The sequence below is a fragment of the Martes martes genome (assembly GCF_963455335.1).
Source record: "Martes martes genome assembly, chromosome: 7".
Lineage (NCBI taxonomy): Eukaryota > Metazoa > Chordata > Mammalia > Carnivora > Mustelidae > Martes > Martes martes.
In genome coordinates this window covers 28,965,521-28,984,024 of record NC_137894.1, presented here as the reverse complement: position 1 = coordinate 28,984,024, position 18,504 = coordinate 28,965,521, and the positions used below count along the sequence as shown (strand labels likewise).

The following is an 18,504-nucleotide window of genomic DNA, read 5'->3' as shown; positions in this document are numbered from 1 at the left end:
CAGAGGAATGAAGGAATGTGGGGACAGGTATTTATTTTAAAGATGTAAAAGTTAAGTTCTGGCTACTTTCACACAAAAAAGTCATGATTGACCAGTTGTCAGAGAAGCTGTATGGCCTGCAAAGCCTAAAATAAAAAGTTGTTATCTGGCCCTTTGTAGAAGTTTGCTGACCCATGCTCTAGAGTGTAGTGCCTTTTTTCTTTTCTTCAAGTCATACTCCTTGTCAGTAAGTTACTTTGAGAATAATGTGTTGCTTTCTTTCACATATTCCCCAATAAACAAGCACTTAAAATCAACCAGTAAGTGAGGAGAACCAAAAACGGAACAGAAGGAGTAACATCTTACAAGGGAATAATGTAATCACATTGAAAGGGGTGAGGCTGAGAAGAACCAATTTAAGTCATTTTGGGGGAAAAATCCAGTACTTTGGATACTGTAATGCTAACGATAAGAACTGTATAGAAATGTTGTGATCTTGTTAATAAATGCTGTGGGTTAGCAATTCTGAAACTATGTATGTATTAGAACTGAACAGATAAGTAAATATATTTTAGGTAATGAGAGACGGGTTTCTGACTGGCAGAGAAAGGAATTACAAATAAGGGAAAGGCTAAAATGAAGCTGTGTGTAGGACTGAAATCCGAGGGATCAGACCTGTTGCTGTGTAAGTGGTGGTGCTGAAATGTGTACAAAGCAGTATTGTGATTCTTAGGGCACATGTTCAAACCTTAGATTGTATTTATTCTTGAAACAATTTGTTTATTCTTAAAGTGGTAAAACTAGTCTTTTCAGAAATAAAAAGATCTGTGACTTAACTTTCTTTTCTCTGTTTAACTACCTTTTCAATCCTAAATTAGTTTTAAGTGTTGCCTTTGTGAGAAAATGTGAGAAACAATGAATTTGTCAGCCAAATATATTTTATATGTTGACTAATCTAATAATCTAATATATATTTTCTGTATATAGGCATCATTCCAGCGCTCCAATAGTCATGACAAAGTTAGGAGAATAGTTGCAGAGGAGGGTCGTACAGCAAGAAACCTGATAGCTTGGAGTGTTCCTCTAGAAAGCAAAGATGATGATGGTATGTATTTTTAAACTGTTTCATTTTTGTTGTAAATTTAGGAGGGTATATTTAGTCTTAAACAATAGATAGATCTAAAACTATATGATTTGAACTGTTGGGCAAATTAGCACACATGAAATAAGAAATAACTTTTTTATTGCTTTTTAAAAAAAAGATTTTATTCATTTATTTATTAGAGAGAGGAAGCATGCATGAATGGGGGAGGGAAAGAGGGAGAAGGAGAGTGAGAATCTCAAGTAGACCCTGTGCTGAGTAAGAAAGTCCCATATGGGTCTTGATCTCATGACCCTGAGATAATGACTTGAACTGAAATCAAGAGTTGGACAATCAACTGACTGAGCCACTCGGGCACCCCCTTGTTTCCTTTTTTTCTTAGCTAATATACAAATGGTTTCATGAAAGTGTTAGTTTTGCTGTTTCACATAGGAACAAAGGTAGGTTTGTTATGATTGGCGAATTAGTTTTCTTTTTTAACTTATAGGAGATTGAGATTTTTTATTTTATTAAATTCTAATAAAAATAAACAGGTTTTAAGAAATTTACTATATTCACCACAGTTAGTTACAGGTTAATGTTTTAGAAAAAAAAAGAGTGTATTTCTTTAGTTGTTATTATTTGAACTAGAAAAAATGCCTTTTTAGTCCTTTTACTTTCATGGGTAGGATCATTGTGAGCACTGCCTAAATCCTGGGGACTAGAAGATTGGATGGGGAGACAGAAAACAGGAGGTTGGGGTATACCAAAGAGGATCTCACTTTGAAATTTTCTGAGGATTTGTAGACTATTCCTCATATTGGGTTTGTGTGGTATCTTTTCATGCTTAGATTCAGTTATATATTTTTGGAGGGATTCTATAGAAATTATGTTGTTTCCTTTCCAGTGGGTCATAGGAGGCACATGATAGTGGTTTTGTTTCGTTACTAGTGATGTCAACATTAATCACTTGGCTAAGGTGGTATCTCCTGAGTTTCTGCACTGGAAAGTAACTATTAACTTTGTAATTAGTAGGTAATTTGTGGTAAGATAGTTTGAGACTATGTAAATGTCCTGTTTCTCTTGAAGTAGTCTACTCACTACTTTTAGCTTCTGTTGATAATTCTTAGCTAATTAAGTTACTACCCTGATGGTTGCAAAATGGTGATTTGCTGACCCCAGTGTTTTTATTAGCTGACATTCTAATGTAAGAGAGAGCTTTCCCTTTTCCCTTTTGTAGTATATGTGTAACTTTGCATTTATTTAAGTTTATATGGAGTCATGGTTCTTATTTAATGAGTTTTGATTTATCTATTTTGATGCTTAGTTCTAGGTTTGTCTTAGTTTTAGTTTTAGTTTAGTTTTGTTCAAACCTAGTCTTTAGTTCTAGGTTTGTCTAGATGAGTGGGAGACCTGTTAAGCTGACTCCTGTTTCCTTTTGACATATTCTTTGAGAACACCCTTACTCAGGGAGATGTTTCAAGCTATATAGGAGTTCATCCATGTTTTATTCTTTTAAATTTATTTTACTTTTACATATTTTCTACATTTTATTTTTTATACTTATTATTTAAAAACTTATTTTTATTCTATCTTTATTTTTCTATACTTGTATCAATGATCCATTTGTAGTTTATTCTTATATATAGTGTGAGGTATGGATCTAATTTTATCTTTTTCCGTAGGGATTACAAGTTGCTCCACCATCACTTACTGTAAAGTCTATCTTTGCCCCATTTTTTTGAGATGTCACTGTATCATAAATTGAATTTCCTTATGTACTTACATTCTATTTCACCGAGCTCTTCATATAATTCATGTGTGAAAGCCACACTGTTTTAATTATAGAGGCATTATAGTATATTAAAATATCTGCTTAGACCAGTCCTCCCTTGGTAGCTTTTCTTTGTCAGTCTTCCTAATTTTTTTTTTTTTAAGATTTTATTTATTTACTTGAGAAAGAGAGAGATACCAAGAGAGAGCACAAGCAGGGGAGAGGGAGAAGTAGACTCCCTGCTGAGCAAGGAGCCCAGTGCAGGAAGGCAGGGCTCTAAGATCATGGTCCTGAGCTAAGGCAGATGCTTAACCAACTGAGCCACCCAGGCACCCCTTCCTAGGTATTTTTAAGGAGCAGTTACTTTGAATCAAAAACTACCAATTAGAGGGGGAAATTAAATTTATCTTCTTAAAATTACCTCTCTACTAGCTGAAGTAAGTTTTCAAGCTTACTGTTACTTTCATTTCTTTGGTAAAAACATATATCAACATTATTTACTATAAAAATAATAACATAAAACCTAAAAATTTCTTATGGTTGCTATGTATGATTCATATTATTTTATGAAATTTTATTTTTCACTTTCCATGGATTAATCAGAACACAAAATAATCTGAGATTTTATTAAAATTGCTTCTATTCAAGGAAGGAAAGAAAATTCAATAATGAATCACATATCTGTATATAACCTGATTTTGCATGTAAGTACATAAAAAACTGGCCAATACAATTATAAAGCTTCATTTATGCTTGTTGCAAAAGAATAGAACTGTGAACCCATAGAATTAGAACTTTCTGAATATCTAAATGATGACAAAATAAGAATGTCAATTTCATAATTTCTGATAAGGATTATTTTATATTGTTAAAACTTTGCCAATAATAGAGAAATCTTTATTTTGCTTTTTTTTAAAAAAGCAACTCGTTCTTATTATAGCTATAATACATACTCAGATATTTCTGAGAATGATCTTTCAATTTTCTTAAGTTTTCTTCTGTTGTTTTATTTTTGTTTTCTCTGATACTTGTTTTAAGCTGGTTATTCTACTGGATATTCTAAAAGTCCTGCTTGTCCATTGTTCTCTATAATCAAAGGATGGATAAAGGCTGTGTAGTTGAGTGTCGAGTTCTGCTTTCATCCATGGTAGAACAGTTGAGGGAGGCCCACTTATGTGTGGGTAAATTGTTAGTAGGTGTTATGGCTCACTTCATTTGTACTGCTTCACAGGTCCTGGCCCAAAATTATTTTGCTGAAAGGAAAATTATTCTGTTGTACATTATAGATAGAATTTTATTTCTATTTTGAATTGCTCTCAAAAACAGAATGATTATGAAATAGTAGTTAGTATCTTTCTTATAAAAAAGAGCAGGTGAGAAAGATATATCTGATGGCAAAAATACAAAGAACTGAAAACTTCTCTTTTCAAATTAAACTGTGAATTTCATAAATCAGATAAGTTTGTCAAAACAAAATACTGAGTTTTTAAATGGTAAAAAATGTATTCTCGATTTTATTGTTAAAATAAAATTTGAATTCAAAGAGTATTTTTCAGAACTGTTTATGAGTTGAGAAGTATCAAGTAACTTGGCCTTGTTTTTAAATTGTCAGAATATCTGACTTATTTAAGAGGTTGATTTTTTTCCTATTCTGAGAAAGCCATTCAGTAAAATCAGTCCCTGGGAAAATGGAATTTTGTTTTTTATTTTATCGGTAGTTCATATTGATCACGTATAGATTGTACTGTTTCGTGATCTCTGGAAGGAGATTATGTATTAGTATGCCCAAATGACTTATATAGTTCAATTTCGTACTCCCCATTTTAAAAAAATTATTTATTTAACAGAGAGGGAGATAGAAAGAGGGGAAGAGAGAGAACACAAACAGGGGGAACAGCAGAGCGGGAGGGAGAAGCAGGCTTCCTGCTGAGCAAGGAGCCTGATGTGGGGCTTGATCCTGGGACCCTGGGATCATGACCTGAGCTGAAGGCATTTGCTTAACCAACTGAGCCACCCAGGTACCCCTGTACTACCCATTTTTTGACCTTTATATTTGTCTATTTTTGCCTTGAAGGGAAATCCAAATGTCAAACTGGTGGAAAATCAAAGAGGACAATTCAAGGAACTCATAAAAATACTAAACAGGTACAGCATATGCAACTTTCTACTTACTGACTTTTAATTTGAATGAGAAAATGTAATTTTTCAGGATTTGAGTATTGTATATTTTGTTTTCATATAAAATTCCAGTGTAACATTCTTCACTTAACAAATGTGTATACAGTACCGTGTGCCTAGCTAGTACTAAATCCTTTACAAATATTAATTTATTTGTTTCTTGTAACAGTCCCTTCAGCATAGGCATTATTATTATCTAAATGATTATCTAAAAATGAGGAAACACAGGTAGGAAGAGGTTATATAACTTGCTAGTGAGTGGCACAGCGAAGATTTGAATCCAGGTCGTTAATTTCTAGTTTATGCTCTTAAGCCTTCTGCTACACATCCCATATTTATGAATTCTTTTATGATTTTCTTTCTTGGTATAGTGATGTCTTTAGGTTGTAGAATAGTAAAAGTATTGTCTCTAAAAATTTTCAAATTGCTTTATTAAAATTTTGGAGACCACAAACCTATTTTAAAGGTGTTCTTTAGCACATTAATATTGGCTTTTTGATTCATAGTACTTTCTCTGAACTTTCCATATGTATTATTTTGTTTTGATGTTATTAAATATATCAATATGATTATGCGGACCCGAAACTTCACATAAGGAAAACATGAATTTCTAATCAACGTGTCATTGTGAATTCATAAAATAATCCCCAACTCCTCACCTACAATGTTATCAATGATAAAAAATTTTTTTACATTAAAAAGATAAAAGAAATAAACATACTGACAGGTAAGTGGAATTAGGGACACAAACTTAATGGACAAGTCTTAAGGGATTAAAGAAGGCTAAAATTCCCTGATTATGGTGGGGAAACAAATCCAGGCTCATGGTATAAAGTTTTGGGCTTATGCAGGGTTTGCTCTAGGAGCAAAAAAAGCTATAGTCTGCCTGGGTTGTGCCCTGTGAATTGATGTCGGAAGCAGTAAAAGGAAGTGGCCCATGGTTTATGACTGGTTCTGCTAGTATTCTTGACAGGTGAGAGTGTTAAGTACCCAGTAAAAGACCTGTGGAAGTGGGACCACAGTGGGCTGGAGGATGGTCACTGTAACAGTAGGATACATGGAATGAGGGTGAGCAAAGTGAAGAACTAAAATATAAGAAATTCAAATTCAAAGTAAAATATCAAAGCACGTGAGGAAAATAATGTTATAAAATATAGATACCACATTCTATGAGAGAATTTACTCTTGAGGTAATGAAAAAAGGCCATTTTCCTAAGGAAGACTTCCAAAAGAATGAGCTTAAGTTCCTCAAAGGAAAGAATAACTATAAACAAGAAGGAGAAATTCTGAAGTAAAACAGATGGATATTAATTTTGAACATTTATAGATAAAAGTGAGCCAGTTAGAAATCTTATGAATGAAAGTATTGTCAATGAAATTTAAAAAACCCATAATTAATGGAATAAATGTTGTATTGGACAAAGAGAAAATTTGTGAATTGGAAGACACTACTGAGGAGAATTTAAAACATATTGCAGAGAACTAACAAGATGGAAAATAAGAAAGAGAATTTAAGATTGAGAAATTCTTATATAGGCCATATAGGACTTTTAAAAGTAGAGGGTAAATAATACTGGGCATTGAATATTTGAAGAAATAATGAAAAATTTTCTCACTTGAGTTCTGAAGAGCTTCAGAGCATGACTGTGGAGCTGAGCAGGGTAAGTAAAAATAGATTTATATACCTAGCTACATTCTAAAGAGTCTGAAGAATGTTAAGATTACGGAAAAAAATCTTCAAAAAATACCAAGAAGTAAACAAAACCACAGAGGAATGATATATTAATACCCTTGTTATAAACAAAAGGATAATGAAGCAATATATTCGAAGTTATAAGACAAAATTACTTTAAAAAAATGCTTTTTAAATTTTATTTATTTAAGAGTGAGAGAACACAGAGGGAGAGGGAGAAGCAGACTCCCTGCTGAGCAGGGAGCCCGATGTGGGGCTCAATTCCAGGGCCCTGAGATCATGGCTTGAGCTGAAGTCAGCTGCATAACCGACTGAGCCACCCAGGCGCCCTGACAAAATTACTTTTAACTCATAATTCTGTGCCCAGCCAAGTGCAAGAATGAAATATAACTATTTTTAGTTATTTTAGACAAAAACTAAGTGTTTGCCACCCAGTGACCCTTAATGAAGGAACTACTAAAGATGAACTTCAGCAGGAAGAAAAGGTAACCTGGGGGAAGGAACTTGTTAAAAAGGTATCTGTAGCATGTGATATGATGAGCACTGGGTGTTATATGCAACTGGTAAATTATTGAACACTCTATCTGAAACTAATAATATACTGTATGTTGGCTAATTGAATTTAAATTAAAATAGATATCTGTAAAATGTGTTTGTAAACTCATTACCTGTTGATGGTTTGAAAAAAAAAAACAACCCTCACACGATTAGATTTAGAAAAGTGGAACTATAGTTTTAGACAATATTAACATGAAGACTGGATTGTAGGGATTTTGGAAGGGGGTTAGAGTAATAAAATTCTTGTCTTATTTAGGAAGAAGTTTTTTTTAGGAAAATATGAATATAAGTGTGTATGATAAAAATTTAAGGCTATCAACTAAAAGCAGCCATGATTTCCAAATAGAGGAATATTAGCAAGTTGTACCTCACAATATTTGAAAAGAATGATACACCATGACCAAATATATAAATTTAATTTTACATAATTTATCCATGAGTTGTGCTTTTTGTTTTATCTATGAAAGCCTCTCTTATTTTAAGATTATAAAAATGTCCTTCTAGATAGTTTTAAATTTTTGTTTTCATATTTGGTCTTTAGTCCATCAACAGACTAAAAGAAAAATCACATTATCACTTCAATAGGTTCAGTAAAAGCATTTGACAAAACTTGACACCCATTTATGATGAAAACTATCAATAAACTACAAGTAGGGGGAATCTTCCTCAACTTGATTAAAAAAATCTACAAAAAACCCTACAGCTAATGTGGTACTTAATGGTGAGAAAGCTAGAAGCTTTCCCCCTAAGATCAGTTATAAGGCAAGGATGCCCCTATCACCACTGTTTTTCAACATTGTAATGGAAGTTCTAGCTAATGCAAAGACAAGAAAAGGAAGGAAAAGGTATATAGATCAGAAAGGAAGAAATAAAACTGTCTTTGTTCGCAAATATGATTATATAAGAAATCTGAAAGAATCAACAAAAAACTGCTGGAAATAATAATCTGTTATAGCAGGTTGCAGGGTACAAGATTAATACACAGAAGTCAGTGTATAAATCTAACAGGTATAAATCTAACAATGTATGTGCAAAGATCTATATGAGAAAAACTATAAAACTCTGACAAAAGAAATCAAAGAACTAAATAAATGTAAGGGCGTTCCATGTTCATGTAGGAAAACTGAATATTGTCAAGATGTCCTTTCTTCCCAGCTTGATGTGTAGATTCACTACAATTCTGACAAGTTATTGTATAGCTATTGACTGATTCTAAACTATATGGAGAGGCAGAAGACCCAGAATAGCCAATGAAATATTGAAGAACAAAGGACTGATGCTAGCCAAACTTTTAGACTTACTGTAAAGCTATAGTAATGATGGCAGTGTGGTATTGGCAGAACAATAGATAAATAGAGAATAGAAAGTCTAGAAATAGATGCACATAAATAATCAACTACTCTGACAGAGGAGCAAAGGCAATACAATGGAGCAAAGGTAATTTTTTCAACAAATTGTGTTGGAGCAACTGGACATCCATATACCAAAAAATGAATTTAGACAGATACCATACACCATTCCCAAAATTAAACTCAAAAGTGGATCGTAGACCTAAATGTGAAAGTGAAAACTCTGACATTTCTGATGATAACATAGAAAACCTAAATGACCTGGGGTATGGTGATGACTTTTTAGATAGTATCGAAAGAATGAGAAGACAGGCCACAGACTGGGAGAAAATACTTGCAAAAGACATACCTCATGAGGGATTGTTATCCAAAATATACAAAGAACTCTTAAAATTCAACAATAAGATACAGTGTTATGTTAGTTTTAGGTATACTATATAGTGATTCAATACTGTATGTTAACTGTACTAGAATTAAAATAATAATAAAAAAACAAGCAAAAAAAAAAAACAGGCCAAAGTCCTTAACCGATGCCTCACCAGAGAGGATAGATAGATAGCAAATAAGCATATGAAAAGATGCTCCATATCACATGGCATCAGAAATTAAATTAAAGTAACAATGAGATATTACTACATATTCATTAGAATGGCCAAAAGTAGGAATACTGGTAACACCAAATGCTGGTAAGGAGGTGAAACCACGGGAACTCTAATTCATTGCTGGTGAGAATGCACAATGGTACAGCCACTTGGCAGTTTATAAATTGCCAGTTTATAGAGTCTTATAAAACTAAACATATGCTTACCATATAATCCAGCAGTCATGCTCCTTGGTATTTACACAAAGGAGTTGAAAACTTATATCCTCACAAAAACCTGCACATGGATATTTATAGCTGCTTTATTCACAATTGTCAAAACTTGGAAGCAACCAAGATGTCCTTCAGTAGGTGAATGGATACATAAACTGTAGTACATCCAGACAATGGACTGTTCTTCATTGCTAAAAAGAAATGAGCTATCAAGCTATGAAAAGACATAGAGGAACCTTAAATGCATTATACTAAGTGAAAAAAGCCAACCTCAAAAGGCTATGTACTGTTTCCAAATATACAGCATTCTGGAAAGGCAAAACTATGGAGACAGTAAAAAGGTCAGTGGTGCCAGAGGGTCGGAGGTAGGGGTAGGGAGAGGGAAATAGGCAGAGCACAGAAGATTCTTAGTACAATGACAATACTATGTATGATACTGTAATGATGGATACGTGTCATTACACATTTGTCCAAACCCATAAAATGAACAACACCAAGAGTAAACTGTGAGGTAAACTCTGAACTTTGAAGATTATGATGTGCCAGTGTTGGAACATCAAGAAAATGCATGTTTGACTTTATGTGCCCATGCATTTTTCTGCAATAGGTCCATAAACATTTTTAGATTCTCAGAGGAGTCAGTGAGCCCTTCTGACAGAGACGAGTCAGAAATCTCAATTTCTTCCTTCCTCTTTCCCTTTACTTTTTCTCTTTCTCTCAAAAGTCGTTGATTAAAACAATATAACATCATGGAATTCAGTTGTGTCTAACTTTTCCCACAAATTTAGATTGCTTTGTCTTCTTGAGTATCCTGGAAGTAGTAGTAAGCTGTAGTAATAGGATAGTTACCTGGTTTTTGGCTTTATCACTTAGTGTGAGACCCGGGGCTCATTACTTAATTTAGCTAAGCCTCAGTTTTCTCTCCTGTAAAAAGGAGCTGATAATGTTACCTATGATACAAAATTGCTTCAAAGTTTAAATCAAGTACAACTGTATGGAAAGCACTTAGCACAATGCCTGGCACCTGGCAAGTGTGCCATGCATGTGAGATGCTGCTGCAATTACTATTATCACTGCTATTGTTTTTATCAGTGGTAAGAGCCCTATACTTTGGAACTCTATACTGACTTAACCTCTACAATTTGATTTGCCAGTCTACTCTTTCACAGATTTGACAATTTTGCCATTAGTTTATTCACATTTTTTTTCTATAAGCCTATTTCTTCTCTTTATCTTTCCCACTATAATCATACCTAACATTATTTGGGTACTAATTGTGTGCTTGGTGCTATGTAAAATGCTTTATGAACATGGGAAAAGCTGAAAGACTAGGTTCTGGTCCCAGTTCCACCACTCAACCTTTTGACTTGCAAAGAAATTCAATCTTTCTGAGCCTCAGTTTTGTTATTTACAAATGGGAATAATAGTATTTGTCCTGTCTTCAGTTTGTTGTAATGATTAAATGAGATAATGTGTTCAGAATTCCTTCATAAATACGAATAAGCATGCAAGTATAAAGTATTATCATTTTGGCAAAGTTAAGTATCAAATTTGTGTAGCACATTGTCTTTCAGATGGAATTATGTAACTGTAGTTTTTGTCTTACTGGCATCTTTCTTTGTAAAAGCTTCACCTAGAGCAATCACAAAGAATAGAAACATTTTAACTTGGACACAATGGTGCCTATTTTACATTGTAACAAAGGTTGGTAAAATATTTGATGCATGATAAGGTAAATACGTAGATGGGTGAAACTTAGTGAGAGTACTTTTGAGAATTCCATAAGATTAGAGTCTAAATTCACAGGAAGTTACTAGCCCTTTGCTGATCATGAAGGAGGTAAAATTGGGAAACTTCTAAAGTTAATTTTAACTTTGGATGGTGTACAGGAAGAGAAATGAGGTAGTCTGGAGTATCTGGCCAAGCACTGGCAGCACAGGCCTGAGGCGGTATACTGGTAAGCCGCCAGTGTTACTGTAGAGCTCTAATGGGAAGATGGTCTTCTGTGGCTAGATGATCTTTGACAAATGAGTTATTAGCCTTGGAGCCTGTTTTCTAAACTGTAAAGTGGAGCTAATAATACCTACTTTAAAGATTGTGTGAAGGAGGTTAGAAATTATGTGAAGTTGATTTATGATCTATAATCCTGTATAAATGGTCAGTTGTCACAGTTATCAGGAGAGTGGACAGAATTAAGCTTTACTTCAGGACAGATGCTGGCTGAATGGGATTTTGAATTTGGTTTAATGCAAGGAGGGGATATTTGCCATTATAATAAAATTATTTATACTAGGGCTGTAAAGAACTTGGAGAGCAATTGAGGCAATGGTTTTATGGATTGTTGACATTACTTTAAATTTTATTGCTTGAGTATTGAGAATTTGTGCCTGGACCATGGCTATCCCATAAAATATTTGCTAATTTTCATTTGTGAAATCTGGCAACCCTGTCTGGATGGGGGACTGTGGAGGGAGGACAAGTAACTCCATTTTAGTCTCTCTAGCTTGTATGTATCTGTGTGCATACATGTGTTATGTGTGCTTCCTTTTTGGTGGTATACATTCTGTATAAATCAATGATTGGCTATAAAAGATTGATGAAGTTTAGGAATCACTTATATTGAAGGCCAAAGCCTAAAACAAAGCAGGAGGGCATTAGCCTATATTTCAGATACTCTCCACTCTGGGGCTCTCCTATGAAAAAGAAAAACAAGCAAACAGGAATGATACACACACATACAAAACAACCCGAAGAAACCTGGGATTGTTTGTTGCTCTAACTGTAGTAGAGGGTTAGTATTTATTTATTTTTCAGCTTAAGTAGCCAAAGAGAGATAAGCAACTCTTTTGGACTTCTAGTCAGAAGCTTCAGGTTTGCATTTTGAATTTTAGTCTTTATGTAAACTACATGCTTTTTGATGAAATGATTCTGTGGTACAGTCTGTAAAACTATAGAATGTAATCTTTATTTTCAAAGTTTGCCTGTGCAACTGAGGAAAGAATGGGTCCTTTAGTGCTTCTTTTTTGACTAAGGGTCTGTTCACTGTTGAAGCCATGCTAATCTTCAGTAAGACATGTCTGAACTAAAAAAATGACCTTACAAACCTGCTTTTAAGATGAGAAGCTTTGTTTTGATAAATTAGTGTGATATAAGATAAAAAGAAGAATGTCTCATTTTTAAGTATTTATTTTGAAAAATGTGTTTTATACAAAGATCCAATCCCTGGAGGCTTTTAAGAAATATTTTTTTATGTTTTGTTTTATTTCACCAGAATGCTGCGGTAGACTGTAAAATAACATCATCTACAACTGGAGATAAACACTTTGATAAAAGTCCCACTAAAACAAGGCATCCTCGGAAAATTGACCTAAGAGCTAGATACTGGGCGTTTCTTTTTGACAATCTTCGTCGAGCAGTAGATGAAATCTATGAAACTTGTGAATCAGATCAGAGTGTGGTAGAATGTAAGGTAAGGTTTGCTTTGAGACTTTATTATCCATTTAAAGCTAAATTCTCAAATTTTATTAACCTGACCATATCATTTAACTCAATATGTAATACTGTATTATTCAGTGTAGTCACAATGCTGGGCATTAGATCCCTACAACTTACTCATCTTACAGCTGAAAGTTTGTACCCTTTGACTAACATCTATTTTCCTCATTCCTTGGAACCACTGTTCTACCCTCCTTCTATGAGTGCTTCAGGTTTTTTTGGTTTTGATTTTTTGAGTACTCTTGTGTTTTGTGTTATCTAATTATGTAATGTTCTGTGTAAGATTTGGTAGAAAGCAAGATTTGGTACCTAGTCCTGGGCAAGAAATCATAAAAGATGGATATGCACACACACAACCATGACACACAAAATTGTTTTAAAGATCTCTCTTATCTGCATTGTCCAGTACTGTAGGTGGCACTAGTGAGATTTTCACATTCTTTGGTTTCATGTTTAATGTCTTTAATTGGGCATTGCTTCCTTTCTGCTGAGATACTTATCACTCTTCTAATTCACTCTGGTTAGGGAAAAGTGAGATTGATGTCTAACCATAAACAATCCTGGGTGGGATTGGGATGTCATTGTAAGGTGTATTTTCTAATTTCATATAACTTTGTGTTTGTAATAGGATATTAGATACATAGTGCATCTGTCTGTGAAAATTCACTAAAAAGCCCAGTCTTTTAGAAAATAGAAACTATATACTATATTACTTTATGCTGAACAAAATTATTTTGATAAAAACTAGAGTGATTTATCGTCATAGACATATTACACAGTTAGCTTGTGTTTCTACAGTGAACAGGATTGAAAACCCTGACATTCATTATTTAACCTATGAAATATATGAAGGGTCAAAGAAAAGTTACATGTTGAAACAGCAGCTGTGTTTCCTCTAAAATTGGAAACAGCTTAGAATAGCCTAAAAATATGGTTCATCAGATGCAGGTTTCAGAATGAACAGTAATTGAAATCCTCCAAATTTAGTTTGGTTGTCACAAGTAATATTGAAAGCTGGGGGGGCAATCCATATATCAGACAAATTAGATTTTAAACCAAAGACCAATAGGAGATGAGGAAGGACACTATTTTATAATTAAAGGGTCTATCCAACAAGAAGATCTAACAGTTGTAAATATTTATGCCCCTAACATAGGAGCAATGAATTATGTAAACCAATTAATAACATAATTAAGCACATCGATAATGATACAATTATAGTAGGGGACTTTAACATACCACTTAAGTGCAGTAGACAGATCATCTAAACAGATGATCACCAAGGAAACAAGGGTTTTGAATGACACACTGGACCAGATGGACTTCACAGATATATTCAGAGCATTCCATCCTAAAGCAACAGAATACACATTCCTCTTGAGTGCACATGGAAAATTGACCCGAATAGATCACATACTACATCGCAAATCAGGTCTCAACTGGCACCAAAAGATTGGGATCATTCCCCACATATTTTCAGACCACAAAGCTTTGAAACTGGAACTCAGTCACAAGAGGAATTTTGGAAATAACTCAAATATATGGAGGTTAAAGCGCATCCTACTAAAGAATGAATGGATCAAGCAGGAAATTAAAGAAGAATTTAAAAAGTTCATGGAAACAAATGAAAATGAAAACACAACTGTTCCAAACCTTTGGGATGCAGCAAAGGTGGTCCTAAGAGGAAAGTATATTGCAATACAAGAAACAAAGAAGGTCTCAAATACACAAGATAACCTAATCCTTAAATGGAGAATGAACAGCAAATAAAGCCTAAACCCAGCATGAGAAGAGAAATAATAAAGATTAGAGCAGAAAATAATGAAATAGAAACTAAAAGAATAGTAGAACAGATTAACAAAACTGGGAACTTGTTCTTTGAAAGAATAAACAAGATTGATAAACCCCTAGCCAGACTTACCAAAAAGAAAAGAGAAAGGACCCAAATAAATACAATCATGAATGAAAGAGGAGAGATTGCAGCAAATACTGTAGAAATACAAACAATTACAAGAACATATTATGAGGGGCGTCTGGGTGGCTCAGTGGGTTAAGCCTCTGCCTTCAGCTCAGGTCATGATCCCAGGGTCCTGGGATCGAGCCCCGCATTGGTCTCTCTGCTTGGCGGGGAGCCTGCTTTCCCCTCTGCGTCTCTGCCTGCCTCTCTGCCTACTTGTGATCTCTGTCAAATAAATGAATAAAATCTTAAAAAAATATTGTGAACAACTGTATGCCAAAAAATTAGGCAATCTGGAAGAAATGGATGCATTCCTAGAAATTTATAAACTACCAAAAATGAACCAGGAAGAAATACAACACTTGAACAGACCCATAACCACCAAGGAAATTGAAGCAGTAGTCAAAAATCTCCCAATAAAGAGACCAGAGCTGGATGGCTTCCCAGGAAAATTCTACCAAACATTAAACGAAGAATTAATACCTATTCTGAAGCTGTTTCAAAAGCTAGAGATGGAAGGAAAACTTCCAGACTCGTTCTGTGTGGCCCGCATTACCTTGATCCCAAAGCCAGAGAAAGACCTGACCAAAAAGAGTTATAAACCAATATCCCTGATGAACATGGATGCAAAAATTCTCACCAGGATTCTAGCCAATAGGATCCAACAGTACATTAAAAGGAGTATTCACCATGACCAACTGGGATTTATTCCTGGGGTGCAAGGGTGGTTCAACATCTGCAAATCAATCAGTGTGATACACTAAATAATAAAAGGACGAGAACCATATGATCCTCTCAATAGATACAGAAAAAGAATTTGACAAAGTACAGCATCCTTTCTTGATTAAAACTCTTCACAATGTAGGGACAGAGGGAATATACCTCAACATTGCGAAGGCCATATATTAAAAGCCCACAGCAAGTATCATACTCAAAGGGGAAAAACTAAGAGCTTTTCCCCTGAGGTCAAGAACCCAGCAGGGATTTCCACTATGACCACTGTTGTTCAACATAGTACTAGAAGTCCTAGCCCCAGCAATCAGACAACAAAAAGAAATAAAACACATCCAAATCAGCAAAGAAGAAGTCAAACTCTTACTCTTTGCAGATGACATGATAATCTGTGGAAAACCTGAAAGACTCACTCCCCAAATTGCTAGAACTCATACAGGAATTCAGCAACATGGCAGGATATAAAATAAATGCACAGAAATCGGTTGCATTCCTTTACACTAACGATGAGAAGAAAGAGAAGTTAAGTTAAATGATCCCATTTACAATTTCACCCAAAACCATAACATGCCTAGGAATAAGCCTAACCAGAGAGGCAAAGGATCTGTACTCAGGAAACTATGGAACACTCATGAAAGAAATTGAGGAAGACACAAAAAAAGGAAAAACGTGCCATGCTCATAGACAGAAGAACAAATATTGTGAAAATGTCTGTGCTACCTAGAGCAGTATATGTATTCAATCCCTATCAAAATACTATCAACTTTTTTTTCCCCACAGAGCTGGAACAAATAATCCTAAAAGACCCCAAGTAGCCAAAGCAATCCTGAAAAAGAAAACCAAAGCTGGTGGCATCACAATTCCAGACTTCAAGCTGTATTACAAAGCTGTAATAATCAGAATAGTATGGTACTGACACAAACACAGATGCATAGATCAATGGAACAGAATAGAGAACCCAGAAATGGACCCTCAACTCTATGATCAGCTAATCTTGGACAAATCAAGAAAGAATATCCAGTGGAGAAAAGACAGTCTCTTCAACAAATGGTGTTGGGAAAATTGGACAGCCACATGCAAAAGAATGAAACTGGACCATTTCCTTACGCCGTACACAAAAATAGACTCAAAATTGGAGGATGAAAGACCTAAATGTGAGACAGGAACCCATCAGAATCCTAGAGAAAACATGCAGCAACCTCTTTGACCTTGGCCACAGCAACTTCTTGTTAGACAAGTGTCCAAAGGCAAGGGAAAAAGGCCATGAACTATTGGGACTTCATCAAGATAAAAAGCTTTTGCACAGCAAAGGAAGCAGTTGACAAAATCAAAAGATAACCAACAGAACAGGAGAAGATATTTGCAAATGACCTATCAGATAAAGGGCTCATATCCAAAATCTGTAAAGAAGTTACTGAACTCAACACCCCCCAAAACAAATAATCCAATCAAGAAATGGGCAGAAGGCATGAACAGATGTTTCTCCAAGGAAGACATGAATGACCAACAGACACATGAAAAATGCTCTCTACCACTCGGCATCAGGAAAATACAAATCAAAACCACAGTGAGATACCACCTCATACCAGTCAGAATGGCTAAAGTTAACAGGTCAGGAAATAACAAATGTTGGTGAGGATGGAGAGAAAGGGGAACCCTCTTATAGTGTTGGTGGGAATGCAAGCTGGTGCAGGCATCCTGGAAAACAGTATGGAGGTTTCTCAAGAAGTTGAAAATAGAGCTACCTTAATTGCACTACTGGGTATTTACCCCAAAGATATAAATGTAGTGATTCGAAGGGGCACCTGAACAGCAATGTTTATAGCAGGAATATCCACAGTAACCAAACAATGGAAAGAGCCTGGATGTCCATTGACAGATGAATGGATAAAGAAGATTGTTGTGTGTGTGTGTGTTTGTGTGTGTATGTTTCTGTATGTGTATACATATATATGTATATGTATATATATACTGTATATGTGTACACACATATACAGATACACACACACACACAATGGAATACTACTCAGTCATCAAAAAAATGAAATCATGGGGCACCTGGGTGGCTTAGTCAGTTGAACATCTGCCTTTGGCTTGGGTCATGGTCCCAGGGTCCTGGGATTGAGCCCCGCATCAGCAGGGAGTCTCCTTTTGCCTCTCTGCCTGCTGTTCCCCTTGCTTGTGCTTTCTCTCTCTCTGAAATAAATAAATAAAATCTAAAAAAAAAATCATGCCATTTGTAACAATGTGCATGGAACTAGAGGATATTATGCTAAGTGAAATAAGTCAGAGAAAGACACTTATATGATCTCAGTCCTATGTGGAATTTAGGAAATGAAACAGAAAATGAAGAAGAAAGGAAAAAATGAAGAAAATGAAGAAGAAAGGAAAAAATAAATAAGGCAATATCAGGGAGGGAGACAAACCGTAGGAGACTCTTAATCTTTGGAAACAAACTGAGGCTTGCTGGAGGGGAGAGGGGTGGGGGGTGGAGTAACTGGGTGATGGACACATGATGGAATGAGCAATGGGTATTATATAAGACTGTTGAATTGGGGCGCTTGGGTGGCTCAGTGGGTTAAAGCCTCTGCTTTTGGCTCAGGTCATGATCCCAGAATCCTGGGATCGAGCCCTGCATCGGGCTCTCTGCTCAGCAGGGAGCCTGCTTCCCTTCCTCTCTCTCTGCCTGCCTCTCTGCCTACTTGTGATCTCTGTCTGTCAAATAAATAAATCTTTAAAAAAAATAAGACTGATGAATCACTGACCTGTATCTCTGAAACTATTAATATGTTATATGTTAATTAATTGAATTTAAATGGACAAAAATCTCATTAAAAAAAAGAAAGGTATGACATGCAATAAAAGAGAGGGATATCACATAACTGTGAAGACTG

At 35.0% G+C, this 18,504-nt stretch overlaps 1 protein-coding gene across 1 annotated transcript in view; it reads left to right on the top strand.

Moving 5' to 3' along the window:
* SCAPER (S-phase cyclin A associated protein in the ER) overlaps nt 1-18,504 on the top strand; it is a 473,451-nt gene that overhangs the window by 23,526 nt on the left and 431,421 nt on the right. Inside the window, exons 3-5 of the mRNA XM_080809794.1 lie at nt 967-1,084; nt 4,909-4,979; nt 12,698-12,895. Of these exons, the coding sequence (XP_080665920.1) occupies nt 967-1,084; nt 4,909-4,979; nt 12,698-12,895 (387 nt within the window). The remainder of the gene's footprint in view (nt 1-966; nt 1,085-4,908; nt 4,980-12,697; nt 12,896-18,504) is intronic.